The 15,246-nt window shown below is 36.0% G+C and overlaps 2 protein-coding genes across 6 annotated transcripts in view; one reads left to right on the top strand and one right to left on the bottom strand.

The window, feature by feature from the left end:
• The first annotated feature begins 787 nt into the window (after positions 1-787).
• Positions 788-8,261, top strand: sdf2 (stromal cell-derived factor 2). Of its 2 annotated transcripts, none has more exons than XM_046868754.1 (3): positions 788-1,017; positions 5,056-5,252; positions 5,977-8,261. In XM_046868754.1, exons 1-3 carry the CDS (start codon positions 834-836, stop codon positions 6,271-6,273), a joined length of 678 nt encoding a protein of 225 aa, XP_046724710.1. In that variant the 5' UTR covers positions 788-833; the 3' UTR covers positions 6,274-8,261. The 2 variants fall into 2 exon arrangements, with proteins under 2 accessions (XP_046724710.1, XP_046724711.1); XM_046868755.1 differs by lacking the exon at positions 788-1,017 and adding an exon at positions 4,439-4,594 and having other exon boundaries at positions 4,997-5,252.
• A 1,341-nt stretch (positions 8,262-9,602) lies between these two features.
• The window catches only part of LOC124398424 (legumain-like), a 6,868-nt gene continuing 1,224 nt past the window's right edge, over positions 9,603-15,246 (bottom strand). For 2 of the 4 annotated variants that reach the window (XM_046868617.1, XM_046868616.1), the window contains exons 2-7: positions 13,423-13,462; positions 12,806-12,895; positions 12,569-12,701; positions 11,206-11,376; positions 11,045-11,112; positions 9,603-9,866 (exon numbers count right to left, since the gene is read on the bottom strand). In XM_046868617.1, the coding sequence (XP_046724573.1) occupies positions 9,770-9,866; positions 11,045-11,112; positions 11,206-11,376; positions 12,569-12,694 (462 nt within the window). In that variant the 5' untranslated portion in view covers positions 12,695-12,701; positions 12,806-12,895; positions 13,423-13,462 and the 3' untranslated portion in view covers positions 9,603-9,769. The remainder of the gene's footprint in view (positions 9,867-11,044; positions 11,113-11,205; positions 11,377-12,568; positions 12,702-12,805; positions 12,896-13,422; positions 13,463-15,246) is intronic. The other 2 variants (XM_046868619.1, XM_046868618.1) reach the window with 1 other exon arrangement.

Raw genomic sequence — 15,246 nt, 5'->3', positions numbered from 1 at the left:
ACTTTAAGCAAAAGAATTCAAGTTTATATACAAAAGATTATATACAAAGATTATATACAAATTGCATAAAGTGTATTATTCCGCATTATAGTTTAATACAGTGTGGGTGGTGGATTTTTAACATTATTAGTTTACCCACATCAGTATATGTGATGGTAAAAGCCACTGCATCAATGAAGGCATACTAACTAACTCCATCACACTGTGGTATGGCAACTCCAATGTGTGAATGGAAAGCCCTGCAAAGGGGGGTCAAATCCACCTAATAAATTACTGGCACACATCTACTTGGCATTGAGCACCTTTACCACGGCAGATGTCTCTGCAGAGCAGGCAACATCACCAGGGACTCCTTACATCCCAGTCACAACTGTTTAACCTTATTCCATTAAGAAGAAGATATAGGAACATATGCCCAGAAATTATACTTTCAGGGCCAACTTTTTTTCATCTACCATCAACCTACTGAACTCTACACTGATGGCTCACTATGCTGTACTGAGTTTACTGCCAGTAATCACCATCCAGTTCCATGAAGCATGACCTCGCACTGAAACGTCTCTTCTACATATCTATATATCATCTGTATATACACCATGTGTAATATACATATCTATCTATCTATCTATCTATCTATCTATCTATCTATCTATCTATCTATCTATCTATCTATCTATCTATCTATCTATCTATCTATCTATCTGTCTGTCTGTCTGTCTGTCTGACTGACTGACTGACTACTCCAGACCACAAGGAGGCGCGCCGTGTCACAGCACGCGCATTGTCGCCCCTTTCCCGTGATGACGTTGCTCTTGCTCGGGAATTAGTGCTCTATGGAAGTTAAAGCAATGGCAGAACATTTGATTGCCGTGGCGCTTTTGTGGCTCTCGGTTTTGTTGTGTTGTGCCTGCACCCTTGGATCAGAAATCAGTTTTGTCACGTGCGGCTCGGTGGTGAAGCTGTTGAACGTTAAGCACAACGTCCGGCTTCATTCTCACGACGTGCGCTACGGCTCTGGTGAGTCGCGTCTGCGCGTAAAGTGCACGCGCTTCCTTTTAATACGTGTATAAACTTGTTGTACGACGTGCATTGCTTTGGGACGCAACCGCTCACAAAGTATCTTACAGTGTGGCCGATGTCGGGTTTATAATGGCGCTCAATTCTGATCTGTCAGAAAGTGATTCAGTTTTCAATCGCAAGTAGTTCCGGCTGTAAGACATATCACAACCTTCGATTAATGCGCTGTTAGCTGAGTGTGCACGATCTATAGATCTTTAGGTGTGTAAGAGTACACACAATTCCCGGTTCGGTACATACCGCGGTTTTTAAGCAACGGTTCGGTACAGTTAGGGGGAAAGAAATGCAAAATTGCTTGGTATTTTTTTTATTAATGCAGTTTAATATTGTTATTAACACTATTTGTGAACATCAACAGTTAAAATTTTGAAAACAATTCTAAATAAAATGGCTGTTTGGTTAAATAATATTTAAAATAATATTGAATAATGATTTATAATATTGTTGAAGCTGGACGCAAAATAATCCATATCGCTAGACTGTCGTGGATAAACGGAAGTGGCTACAATTTCGCGCATGTGCAAGAAAAAAAGATAATAAAAATAGTTTTAGTTTTAAAACTCTTATTATTTTTTTCTTGCACATGTGCGAACCTAACTGTAGGTTATTTTTTATACGCTTGGCATTGTTGTGCATGTTTTTAAGTTTAATCATAATAACAAAAACAGTGACAACAAACTAGCGGTACGCCACTTAATATGTTGCCATGGGAACAGGCACCAAACCTAAAGCCCTGTAGCGAAATATTTTGGTATTAATACGATATAATACCCGAATACGATATATAATACCCTATAATGCTCATGAACAATATACAAACAGTAAGACAACCAACAACAAATGGTAGACAATGACAATAAAACAAGAAATTAAAAAAAGAAAAATTGACACTTTATTTAAGTCATTTAGGATAGAGAAAGAGTTACATACATAAGGTTTTTAAAGATTTGTATTTTTTTGGAAAGAATAACAGGTTTTGAATCGATACAATTCTCAAGTTTAACCGGGGCGTCACAAAACGAGCAACTGGAGGAAATATCCTGTAATGATTTTCAGTAGAACTTATGATTTATTTTGTTAGAAATCTCCTTTACTTTGTCGGTTAATAAATATGGGGAAGCATCCAAATAATCCTATTGTTATTTTTATCTATAGACTATTTCCCGGAAGTAAACAATAACAAGCGCGCTGTGACGATCACAGCAACTGCGCATGTCTATTTATTTATTTATTTATTTTAGCTTTTATACATTTTCTTAACTAATCTTTATAACTAGACTTAAAAGGTAAGTGTTAGTACGCGTACTTTTTAAGTTTAGCTAAAACAGAACAGTTAATATATTTATAAAAGCTAAAAATAGATGATAACCTGGATTTTAAATTAGACAATTAGGCAACAACGTTCAACTCGGAACGTTTACCTGAAGTGTCCATGCGTATATTATTTCCGGGTTTTGAGCGAGTAGTCTCCACGATAGAAGGTGTGAAGAATTCTTGTAGTCTGGATGATTCCAGTGACTTCCTTGGGAGAAACATCACGGCGAGTTGGTAATCCAATGTGTATGATGATGTCCAGCTATATAGCTGTATATAGAAGTCTTTTGTTGTTGTTTCGTTTCTATGGCAACCAGGGACGTCTAAACTGTCTGTGACTTCACGAATATATATCTTTTGTTGTTGTTTCGTTTCTATGGCAACCAGGGAATCACTGTATGTGACGTCACGAATATATATAACAGAAGACTTCTATATACAGCTATACAGCTGGACATCATGTTGATGTTCTTGGGGGTTGGCAAAAAGCGTCGAGATAACCGATGATCGAGATAAACGAAAATCAAAATGGCGGCAGTATATTAACGTGCTTGAAATTTCTTTATGTACATGATGTGCGTTGATAAATGAGAATGTGCATGCGTGTTTTGGAGGGTTTTTACACAACAGCGTTGCCGCGATTTGTTTGATGAAGGCATGTTATAAAAATACATACAGTACATGTTTATCTGTAAGGAATCCACCTGCCACGCCCCCTTCAGCGTGTCAGGTGCTTTCTCGGCCGCTTTCTCTGAAGCTCCGCTTTAATCGCGCACATATGGTGCTCGTTTATCATCATCACCAGCTCCTATTTAAACTTCCACACTTTTACCGTCCGTTATTGTTGGTATATGTTGGTTCACGGCGGTCGTTGTTATCGCGCATGCGTATCCCGGTACGTGTCTTCCCACCGGCACTCTCTCAACGGCTGCTCTTTTCTTCCCAAAGCGCATCGCGGATTCCCCGATCCTGCCGGTGTTCATTCTATGCTTTTGGATGGTCATCACACGTTCTCCCGTGTGCTGTTCAGCGCCGCGCTTCCACTTTCGCCTCCCGTTCATCGCATAACATTTAACAACAAAAGGCATATGTGCACTAACTAACAGCAGAGAATCAACCACTACCACATGGGGTTAGGGTTAAATTATGTTCACATTACGGTAATTTGGGGTGTATATGTTAAATCACTTTTACATTCATTCCTTGAGCAATTATTATTAGCTATTATTATTAATTATTATTATTATTATTATTATTTATTTACAAATGAAGACATTTAAGAACAGAATAGAAATTCATTATACAAAACATACAGTGTAGTCAGTTCGGACGTAGCACAGTGCTCATTTAGTAAATGCACAGATAAACAATATGATAATTGTGTGTTAATCTTAAATTAACATTATGCCAAGTCGTCTCAAATAAAACACTGCATGGGAAACGGCTTTAGCGTGTTAGTGTCACTGCACTATGCTGCACGCTTTTGTAAACAAGCTAACGTTAAGTCATATTTTAATCGCTAATAGAGCAGATTCATGAAAAATTACATAGGTAGTCAGCATTTTTGCCGCAAATAATTTATGAATTAGTAACTACATTTAACTACATTAAAGAGAATCGCTTTATTTAAAGTGAATAAAATCCCCTAGTTAATGGAGTTCAACATTAATTAAGCCGCAGACACACACCTGACTCGTGTGTAGAGAAGGTGAGATGAACTGGGAAAGCACACAGTGGGTCAAACCACTGTGAGGAAGGGGAGGGGGGGAACTCAACTGTTTCTAAATGCATTTTTGCGGGGTTTTTTTCTACTTACACAATTATTTAGGTATACATACATATATTTCATATAATAAAGAATACATATAATAGAGAGTGCGATTTTTTAAATAAATTTTTTTTTTTTTTTTACGCTTATGTTGGAACGTACGAGCAAATGGAACTACGAGCAATTTCCAAGTTATACACGTTATTTATAAAAACAATTTATAAGTGTTCAGTTTACCAATGGATCATTTGAGTTCTATGTGTCAGTTATGGTGGACAATGTGTAGTTATGAATATTTTAATTGTAATGCAAATTATAATAGGAAGTTCCACGAGTCATACATTACTAAAATACAAGTGATCACCATTGTATAATCACTGTGGTATTTGGTTAACACTATAGGACTCGCTGTTATAGTAAAATGATCAAAGACTGGTGGTGTGAAATGGATTCTATTCATTCTGAAGAGTTTTTCTATTCCTCTAAAAAAACCACCTCAGCAATTTGCATAAGATACAGAAAGCTAAGGCTTGTTTTGCAGTCAGAATTAAGAGATAAGATAAAAGATCCAGTTATATAAAATGAATCAATACAGTGTGAGGTGGGAGTTTAACAGCCCTACGATTTGCTTTGCTGCAAAATTGAATTGATACATTGCAATTTTACAAGTCATTCAAAAGATTTGTCTGGATGTTGAAATTTCTCCTTGATAGCAAAGTCAAATGTGTATTTTAATTAGTAAATATTAGAGCAATAAACATATGTTTTTTTGATTAAAACACTGAACCTGTTTTCCTCAGAGATACAGTATTTTAAATGAAGAGAATTTGTTCTTAGCTGCTTTTCCCCCCTCCAGTTGTCTAACCTGAACCTCTTGTGGATCTTGTGTGTCTCAGGTAGCGGCCAGCAGTCGGTAACTGGAGTGACCACAGTGGAAGACAGCAACAGTTACTGGAGTGTGCGTGGCACCAGTGGTATAGGTTGTCATCGAGGGACTCCAGTTAGATGTGGCCAGAATATTAGGCTCACACACACGAACACGGGCCGAAATCTGCACAGCCACTACTTTGCATCTCCACTGTCGTCCAACCAGGTCTACAAGCACTGCAGGCATTTTACTACTTTTACTACATATAGACTAATTCAACATCTAACTACATGCACGTGTAATTGCTTCACATAGAGATTATAAATGTGTTATAAGTGTGATCAGTCATGTGGCAAACTTATAGACAATAAGGTTTTTGGTGATTCAAGAATAATTAAGACATAACCTCAAAAAAGGTCAAGAGATTGTCATTTAAGAATCAACATCTAGGCTACTTTTAGTAAATATATAGAGTAACCCTGTAAAAAGCAGGGTCGTAAACATCCAGCATAGTTGATCACATTTTAAGGGGTTTTAGACTGTTTTCAGCTGTGTCTTAGTCTATTAGATGTCCTGCAATCCATCAAACAGAACCTAAAGATCTAAAAATGTAATAGTGTACAATTTGATATCTGTACTTTTTTCACTGTTACTTCACTTGTCACTTTCATACCACAATCCCAATCTTTACAATATTGATTGACTTAGAATACTTGTGCTATAAAAAAATACTACCCTGGAAACCCTTTCATTTGTTGCAAATTGTTGTCAAACAGCCAAAAGCTCATTCCTCCACTGCTTTATCTTGTTTGCCAAAATATTGTGTAGCCTAATAGTGCTGTTTAAAACATCTGTCTGCAGACTTAGTCGTATTTATGGGGGGGAAAAAATCTGGCCGAAATATGTAATTGCTAAATTGTTGCTTGATTTTTGTTTCTTGACTATTTAGGAAGTCAGTGCATTTGGAGAAGATGGTGAAGGTGACCATCTGGATGAGTGGACTGTGCTCTGTGGGGGTTCGGTTTGGCAGCGTGACGAGTCGGTGCGTTTCCAGCACACTGCCACTGAAGCGTTACTGTCAGTGACTGGGGAGCAGTACGGCAGACCCATCCATGGCCAGAGAGAAGTGCACGCGATGACCAGCAGCAGCCAGCACAGCTACTGGAAAGCCATGGAGGGCATTTTCATGAAACCCAGTGAAACGGGACACAAAGATTTCAGTAGTTCAATACACACTGAGTTCTGACTGCTTTGACTCCAACAGTCTGTCTGACAGCACGGTTCATCCTTCACATTTTGTTCTGTCATTTTTGTTGCAAGAAAATCTCAGCAAAAGGATTCAATGCTTAGAATGGAAGAAATCGCATTATTCCGACTGCACGATGAAATGGAGACACTTCAAACAAAATCCTTTTCTATGAAGACAATTAAATTCATCCTTATTGAACATAGTGAAATAAGGGGTTTATCCACAGCAGTATTTATGGTTAGCACAGCGTGAAGTACCTTGGAAATGAATGTATTTGCCATGTATACAGTTGAGGGCAAAAGTTTGCATACCATTAGGACACAGTGGATATTATTATATTTATTTCCTCTTTATCACAACTTCATTTTCTTATGATCTTGACATAACGAACAGTTTCCTCGTAATCAGTACTTCATCTTGCTGTGTATTCAGCATGAGCCTGTTCTAAAGGCAGCATCATTGCAGCATAATGGATGTCCGCATTTGCGATTACTTTGTTTCGACACTTTAGACTTTATCGCCAAAGACAACGCCGGACCCCTCTCTCTCAGTGCAGAGATAAAATCCATATTTGATGCGTGAAATGAGTAACTTTAAAAGAGATTTCAGACACCAAATCGTACTCCATGATATACACCAGAAATATTCACAAGGCGTGAGATTTTCTTGTAATGTAACGATACAAGTCAATGAGAAAACAAGTTTTTTATGTTGAGATCATGGAAAAAAAAAAGTGATGGCGAGAAAACAATAAAGAAAAAAATATTATAATGCGTACCCTTCACATATCACGGCCAAAAAAATCCTTGAGTCCAAAATAAGTAAGAAAAACACTTTTTCATTAGACAATATTTTTTTGGTAGATAATTTATAAAATAAACAATGCAAAAACCATGTTTGGAGGATACAATCATTTGCACACAACTGCATATATCCTCCCATTTAAAACTTTAGCATGTATTTCCTGTTATTCATATATTTTCCTTCATAACTTTCATCTCTCACACAAGAAACACTGCAGTATAGCTGCCTTATTGTGTATTATTACAGTATTATTTATTTTATTGTGAACTCTGTTGCTCAGTGTTTGAATGATTTCCCCCCTAGTATTCTTTGAGCTGTCTACATAATGATCTTTATGCTTTTATTTATTGGGCTACTAGTTTGTCCACTGCACACTATTCAGTATTATTATGAGTTGACATGATGTGGAGAAAAAAGCAAATTAAGAACATTGAGATAAATAGGTAAACAATGGACAGGTGATGGATTGAATTTGATTCAGAGCTTTTTTTTGTCCAATTGCTGGCTGTATTTTCGATTCAGCTTGAGATTGCATACATTTTAACCCATAAAAACCTTAGGAAAGCAAATAAAAAAGACAGCATTGTTTTGCATCCATCACACAATGCTTAGTATTGGATGAATTGCACTTCCCCCTTCAAACTGATTAGATTCTGCATATGTGAACACGTGACATAACGCTACAACTTTCAGATATGCATTTTGTTACTATAAGGTCATTTTAAAGGCAAAAACACTAATGGTGTTATCATCCTGGATTTGGCTGAACTGAGACGCTTCAGTTTGTTCCTTTTTCTCTCTTCTTCTTTAAGTACTTTTTTTAAATTTATTTTTAAATAATGTCTTACTCAACAGGCTACTTGGCTGAGTGGCCATATTCACAATCTCTGTTATTAAAGGTTCCAAGTGTCCCAAGATTTTCAGATATACAGTTCAGATTTCTTTCATGTTGTCATGTGAATGTATTCTAATTAGCCACATTGTGTCAAAGCATTTTTTTTTCTACATTTTTGTACCAATTTGTTTTACATTTATAGCACCTTTTCCAAGAGTGCCAATCATTCTGAAGCTGACTGTAATTAGACGAACTACAGTTTGTAATACATATTGCTGGATTTACACATGGTGCTATCAAGACCTGATTTTAAGACAGTTTTAAAATAAAGCTCGTTGAATTTAAACGTTTTCTGTGCCATGCGTGTGAAGGGGGTTGTGTAATGGTGCAGTTTTAAGGCAGGGAAGGTGGATGAGTTTAAATACCTGGAGTAAACTGCAAAGTAATGGAGAGTGTGTTAGAGAAGTGAAGAAAAGCATGCTGACAGGGTGGAGTGGGTGAGGTGGCAGAGATGAAGATGCAGCGATTTTCATCAGGAGTAACAAGAATGGACAGGATTAGAAAGGAGTTCATTAGAGGGACCACGCAGGTAGGACATTTTGGAGAGAAAAGAGGAATTGAGATGGTTTGTACATGTTCAGAGGAGGACATGTATATGTACGTATATATACATATATATTTATATATCTCTACATTCTTATTTATCTGCCTTCTTTCTTATTATATTTTTCTTTAAATTTTGTTATTATATTTATATTTTTTATTCTCCTTTTTTACCCTATTTTATTCCCTCATGCCGGACCGTCGTCAAAAGCATTTCACTGCATGTCGTACCCTGTATGTATGTGTTTGTGACAAATAAAATTTGATTTGATTTGATTTGATTTGACATGTGGTATATCAGTAGAAGAATCTTGTGGTTGGAGCCACCAGGCAGAAGGAAAGAGGAAGGCCAAGGAGGAGATTATGGATGTGGTGAAGGAAGACATGCAGGTGGTTAATAGGAAGATATAGAGGACAGAGAGATATGGAGATGGATGATCCACTGTGGCGCCCCCTAATGGGAGCAGGTGGAAGAAGAATTTAAATGTTGTTTATGAAATGTCAGTTTACAATCACATGCTTTAAGCAGAGCCAAAAGAACTACTCCATGTGATACAGCAATCACCTGAATCACAACGTCTAAAGATGAGAGGACACCAGTACCAACCTAAAAATATGTGCATTTTAATCATGCATGTTCAAGGAGATTATATTTACTTAAAATAATATTTACAATGTAAAATGCATTTTTAAAGCAGACCGGAGAGTGAAAAGGAATAGTAGATGGGGAAAAAAAAATCAAACTGAAACATTGATTACTTTATTCTGATTTATGTTCTTAAACCTTTTACACTAGTGGAAATGTCCCATTGAATTCTATATATATATATATATATATATATATATATATATATATATATATATATATATATATATATATATATATATTTATCTATCTATCTCAGAATTACGTTTAAACAATCTTTTTTAGTTTTGTCAGGTCTGTACTTTGAAGCATAAGGTTAAAGATGATTAAGATTAACTGACTGTCTTGATAACTCTAAATTAAGTGTAAACATGTGCAATTTCAAGCAAAAGCAGCAGTAAATATATCACAATGAATAATTTCTCAGTTTACATGTAGTGATTAAAACATCTGAAAAAGTTATTTATTAATACCAATTTAGCAGTCTGGAAAACATTTCCCCATAACCTCTTATTTTTTTAATAGATATTCTTAAAAATGTATTAATTCTTGGAGTGGTCGTCTTCTTTGTTCGAGTTTTTTCTTCTTTTTTTTTTGCGTTCGGTTTACATTTTTTCCTGCTCAATTTCCTTCGGCTGGTCCATCTCCTTTTTCTTTTCAGCTCTCATGGCAGCTCCCACTTCATCAATTGCAGTCTTAATCCTGGAAAAAAGGAAAAGAAAGCACTTTCAAAAGGTAGTGATATCAAAAAGTAAAGGTAGTGAAAGCCCAAACTTGAACCTACTTTCCTTTATGTAGAAAAGCATTTATTGTGCATTGCGATGTGCAAATTGCTGCTATGCACAATCATACCCGGTTCGTACATTTCCCCCTACTATCTGTCTTGACTATGCTCAGTACAACAATAACACTGACAAGGGAGAGTGAGTGTGTGTGCATCAGATATAGCAGTGGATTTTTATATGAGATGAACTGAATTAGAAACAATATCATGCCATTGATGACCGCTGACAAAGGTAACTGGAAATATAAATTGTTACATTAGACAATAATCAGTGTGTGTGGGAAAAAAGGCTCAGCGATTACGGTTACAGTACGAGTGCTGAAATCACCACAGGACAGTCATAATGATTACTGCAAAAGTTCATACACTGTGTTCACACTAACAAGCAACAGAACACCCTTGATCATTCCATTTTTTCCTACTACTGGTTGCCATAGTAACTTTTATGTATGCAAAGCATAAAAGCTACCCACTGGTAGTCTCTGCTCCAGCTTTATATTTGCAAACGGTTCATTTTTTTTTAACCTTTTATTTAATTCAACTTTGTTGCTTACCTGTTGCCCACATGTAAATAAAAAAGGTGCTCATACAACTAGAAATCAGCAACACAATTAAAATGTAATGGTCTCTTTGTTGATCTGAGTCTTTAAATGTGTAAACTTCATTTAAGTTGCAGCAGGAAGTGATGTTGACAAACAAAATACCATGTCAGTGTATCAATACTGTGCTAAAAATGCCCCATAATGTTTAGTCACTGTTTGTTCTGTGGTGGTTTAGAGGGGAACATGGGGCAGAAATTATAGAATTATATAATTGTTTTGTGTTCAGGTGTGAGTGCATGTTAAAAGAAACCGCAACCATGTATAGAATCTCTATTTAAGACATAATCTCAGTTTCAATTATTCCAAGTGTTCCAGTGCTAAACTTTAGAATAAAAGGGTAATTCAATTCAAATTTATGTCACACGTTTTAAGATTTTCATTTGACTCGCTTTTAAAGGAACTAAAATGGACAATTAGTGTAAATAATTGGTAGTAATAGAGTCTAAGGTACATATATCCAAAATACATATACACACATTGCAGGAAGACATTACCGTTCCACTGTAACTTTCTCCTCAAGCAGGTTAGAGAAAAGGTACAGATGCTCCATTGCAGACTGATACTGAAAATGCAATAAATACAGTGTGAAAACAGGCAGAATGACATGGTGACATTAAACACATCTATACATACAGCAGAAAAGGGAGATTTCCACCTTTGCTTCGTGCCAGTTAAAGCACTTTACTTTGTAGTACTCAGCAACTTCCTTATATTCCCTGGTTGTGTAGGCATGGCTTTTTCCATGCATGATTTTTTCGACTTCTTCATTGGAGTTTGTGCATTTTGACACTATTTCTCGCATTGATTTTATGACTTGTTCTCTTCCCTATAGAAAGAAAAACCACAAAAGAATATTCATTTAAAATAAAATAAATAAAAATATGAAATATATAATATTAATTAAAAATATATATATAATTATAAAATGGACCAGACCAATGAACCATTATTATTATTATTTATAATATATAATTATGACTATTATTATTGACTGTTGCTTTACATTTTTTCAATAGAAACATCTTCAGTCACTCAGTAACATGACTAACGAATTGTTTTGTCTTAGAAATTTAAAAGAAAAAAGCACAAATATGACCTGACCATAATCTTCATGTGTTTTTTGAACATCCCATTCCACACTTAGTCCACATTTGCTATTATAATAAGCTCCACCCTTCTGGGACGAAGTTTCACTAAATTATGGCGTGAATTTATGCAGATTTGTGCTCATTTAGCCACATGGGTGTTTATAAAGTCAGGTACTAAAGTAGGGTGAGCAGGCCTGTGCTGCAGAGCTCTATCGTGGGCCAATTAAAGTTTTCCACTCCAAATTATGTAATCCATATCTTTATGAAGCATACTTTGTGCAGTGGCTGGTGTCATGCTGATGACAATTTAAAAGACATCCAAGACAATTGTGTGCCTTCAAATTTGTGGGAAGAACCACATATGGCTGGAAAAGTCAGGTGTCTCAATACTTTTTGTCTATATAGCATGTACAGTATTACTCATTTAGTAAGTCATTTCACAGATATACCTTAGATTTATATAACTAAAACGCGATTATAAGTATGAAAAAATACATTTTATAAAAAAAAAAAGATTAATGTTGTGGTAAAAAAAGAATAAAGCATTATGGGTATAAAAAGAATGACCTCAGGAGGGGGAAAAAAATAACTAACCATATAAAGCATTCAATTCATTTCTATGGTGTTTATTGTAATATTTTATATTTATATTAAATATTTTCATATAACAAAAATATATTACTTTAAAAAAATAAGTTAGTTTGTTAGTCTGTTAAATTACCTATACTAACTAGCCAGCTTAACACACACTTGTATTGCAGAATTCAAATGGCAAAAAACACTTGAGATTGTATGTTCTTAGCTACAAATTTCCTGTCATAACTAGCTAATAGTTGGACAGTTACAGCAGATTATGTTAACAAACAGAGGAACTGTGTATTGCCTGTTACTGTACTGGAGGATGGATTTGTGTAATCAATCACAGGTTACCTGCAGGAGCTCAAACTTTTCCTTCTCAAATCTTTCTCTTTCCTCAGGGGATTTTGCAGACTCTATCTTCCTCTGTAAAGTCACCAATCGAACATCTTTACTCGGCACAATGTCTTTAACCTCCATTACTTGTCTGAGAAACATACCGTATGAGAGAAAAGAAAAGTATGTTTTATATTCGCCAATTTTCATCTTGCAGCCACACATGATTACAGAGTTCAGCAAAGCTCAAATTACATGAGTCTATGCTTTTCCTTCCACCAGTATGTCTTAGGTTGGGTTTTGCTGATAAAGAGCCGATGCACTAGTCACATGCTCATGCGTGATCTGTAACACAATGCAAGCATGTTAGTGTTATATTGCAATATAATATATGCTATGGTATGCGAAATATTGTGGCCAGAACGTTTCATGCGGATTCGTATATTCGCATCATCGACATGTTTGAAGTAGGGCTCAAATACAGGAACCGAGTAATTTTCAAGACATTTTGTGTTCCTTCAACATTGTGTGTTCATTTGGATATATATCCATTAAATCCAGGTACAAATTTCAGTGTGCAATCAGATCATATTTGGGCCTACTCAGAAAAAAAAAGAATAACAAATTATTGTCTATTTTATTCATTTTACATGAACGGTGGAGCTGGGTGTAGACTCCTGGGTGTAGCCTCCTGACAACATGACTCATTCATTATGTTGTTGATTCATAAGCATACAGTTTTTTGGTCAGACTGGATTTCGACAATCCTCAGAGAATTGCATAAGACTGCATGTATAAACGCAGAAATACTTGTAAAGGGCAATATTTTGTACATTGTGCAAGGACGAAAATGGAAAACAAATCAGTCTCACCTGTCAAATGCATTTAGAATAACATCAGCAAAATGCAGACCTGTCAACAGAAAATATAGTCAGTGTGGATGCTCAGTAAGAGATAAAAAAAAAAGCAGTAATTCTCCTGCTCTGAGTTTAGTTCGGTAAAATCAAAGTAAAGAGTAAATTAAGACACTGAATTACTACTGTATGTTATTTAATAACTCCTTAAATAGAGTTCATACTAATGATATAGTGCCTGTCAAGAAGAATGTTTTTGAGAGATATCCATGTCCAGTGAATGACTGGAAGCAAGATCTGTGAACATATTAGTCCAAATTTTACATTTTTGGCTTTAACAGAAGAATGTATGTAAGACAGAGAAGAGGAAAAAAAATGTTACTAGACTAATTGGAAGTTTAATGGTTTGGGGTTGTTTTGGAGCATGGAAGGTTGGAGCCCCTTCATGAAAAGAACACTGAACCAACATGGCCATCGCTCCATACTTCAACACAATGCAAATCCATCTGTACTGCGATTAATTGGAATCAACATCAACTTTATTTTTACTTTCCCAACATTCCTTTATCCACTATAATTTTCCTGGAATGCTCAGGTTCTTTCACATAAATTATTATAGCTTCCCATTCAATATTTATTTCTAAAAAGTAGCATGTCATTCATGTATGGCTGCTTCATGACCCTCTATCCCGGCCACCACTTCAAGTCTTAGCTATTGGTTTCCTTTGACACATTTATTATCCTTGAAAAATCTGATCATTGCTGCTTCAAGTGTGCTGATTCTAATCACACATTAAGCACCTCTTTGAATATAGTGACTTGGCTGTGTACCCCAAATAATATCTCATTCATGATAGAAACACACTATAACGAAAAATTTAAACGGTAAAAATAACCATATATTCTGTTGTTTGCGGTTATGTGCAGATTTGTGGATGTACTAACAACAAATGCGTTAATGAGTGTACATGTGTTTAAAAAAATATTTTGAATTATGGTTTTAATTGGCCATGAAGCTGCTTTTATAATGCATCCCTGGCAACCCTGAACAGAAATCAGATCTGAGCTCAGAAGGGATTTTTGGCAAATTGGCAGCAGCAAGGTGTGACAGGAGTGAAAATGGAAAGCTATGACACTCTCTTGGGAAATGAGTGGGATTCAACACAGCAAGCGTTGGGTAAATGAGGAAGACAAGCAAAGTGCAACATGGAGGAAAGAAAAATACAGTATATGGCTAGAAAGAAGTTTGTGGACACCTGACCATCACACCTATGTGCTGCTTTCCCAAACTGTTAGTACAAAGTAGAAAACACTTATTTGCATAGAGTGTCCATGAAGACTTGGTGTGCAAAGGTTGGAGTGAAAGAACTCAATTAGCCTGCCTAGAGCACAGATCTCAAACCCAGTAAACAACATTGGGACCTCAATAATGCTCTTACAAGCATCTCCAAAATCTAGTGGAACGCTTTCACAGGTGAGAGAAGATTATTACAACAGCAAAGATCAACTAAATCTGAAATGAGATGTTGAAAAGCACATATGGGTGTCAGGTGTCCAAATACCAGTGACCATATTGTTAATGCCTATATAGTGGCAGTGGGAGCAGTGGTTAGGTCTCTGGTCTAATTATCATAAAGTTGAGATTAGACTGTTGCATGTTCTATGTGTCTATGCGGCTTTCCAGGTTCTCTGGTTTCCTCCCTCTGCCCCAAAACACACAAAAAGATTTGCAAGCTTAAAATGAACCTGGGTTTTAGGTTTGTAACTATGTGTGTGTATGTTTGTGTGCTTGTATGAGTGTGCCTAGTGCAGAGGTGCCCAAACCTTTTACTATGAAGGGCC

The sequence above is a fragment of the Silurus meridionalis genome, chromosome 15 (assembly GCF_014805685.1).
Source record: "Silurus meridionalis isolate SWU-2019-XX chromosome 15, ASM1480568v1, whole genome shotgun sequence".
NCBI lineage: Eukaryota > Metazoa > Chordata > Actinopteri > Siluriformes > Siluridae > Silurus > Silurus meridionalis.
This window is presented reverse-complemented; position numbering and strand designations above follow the sequence as displayed.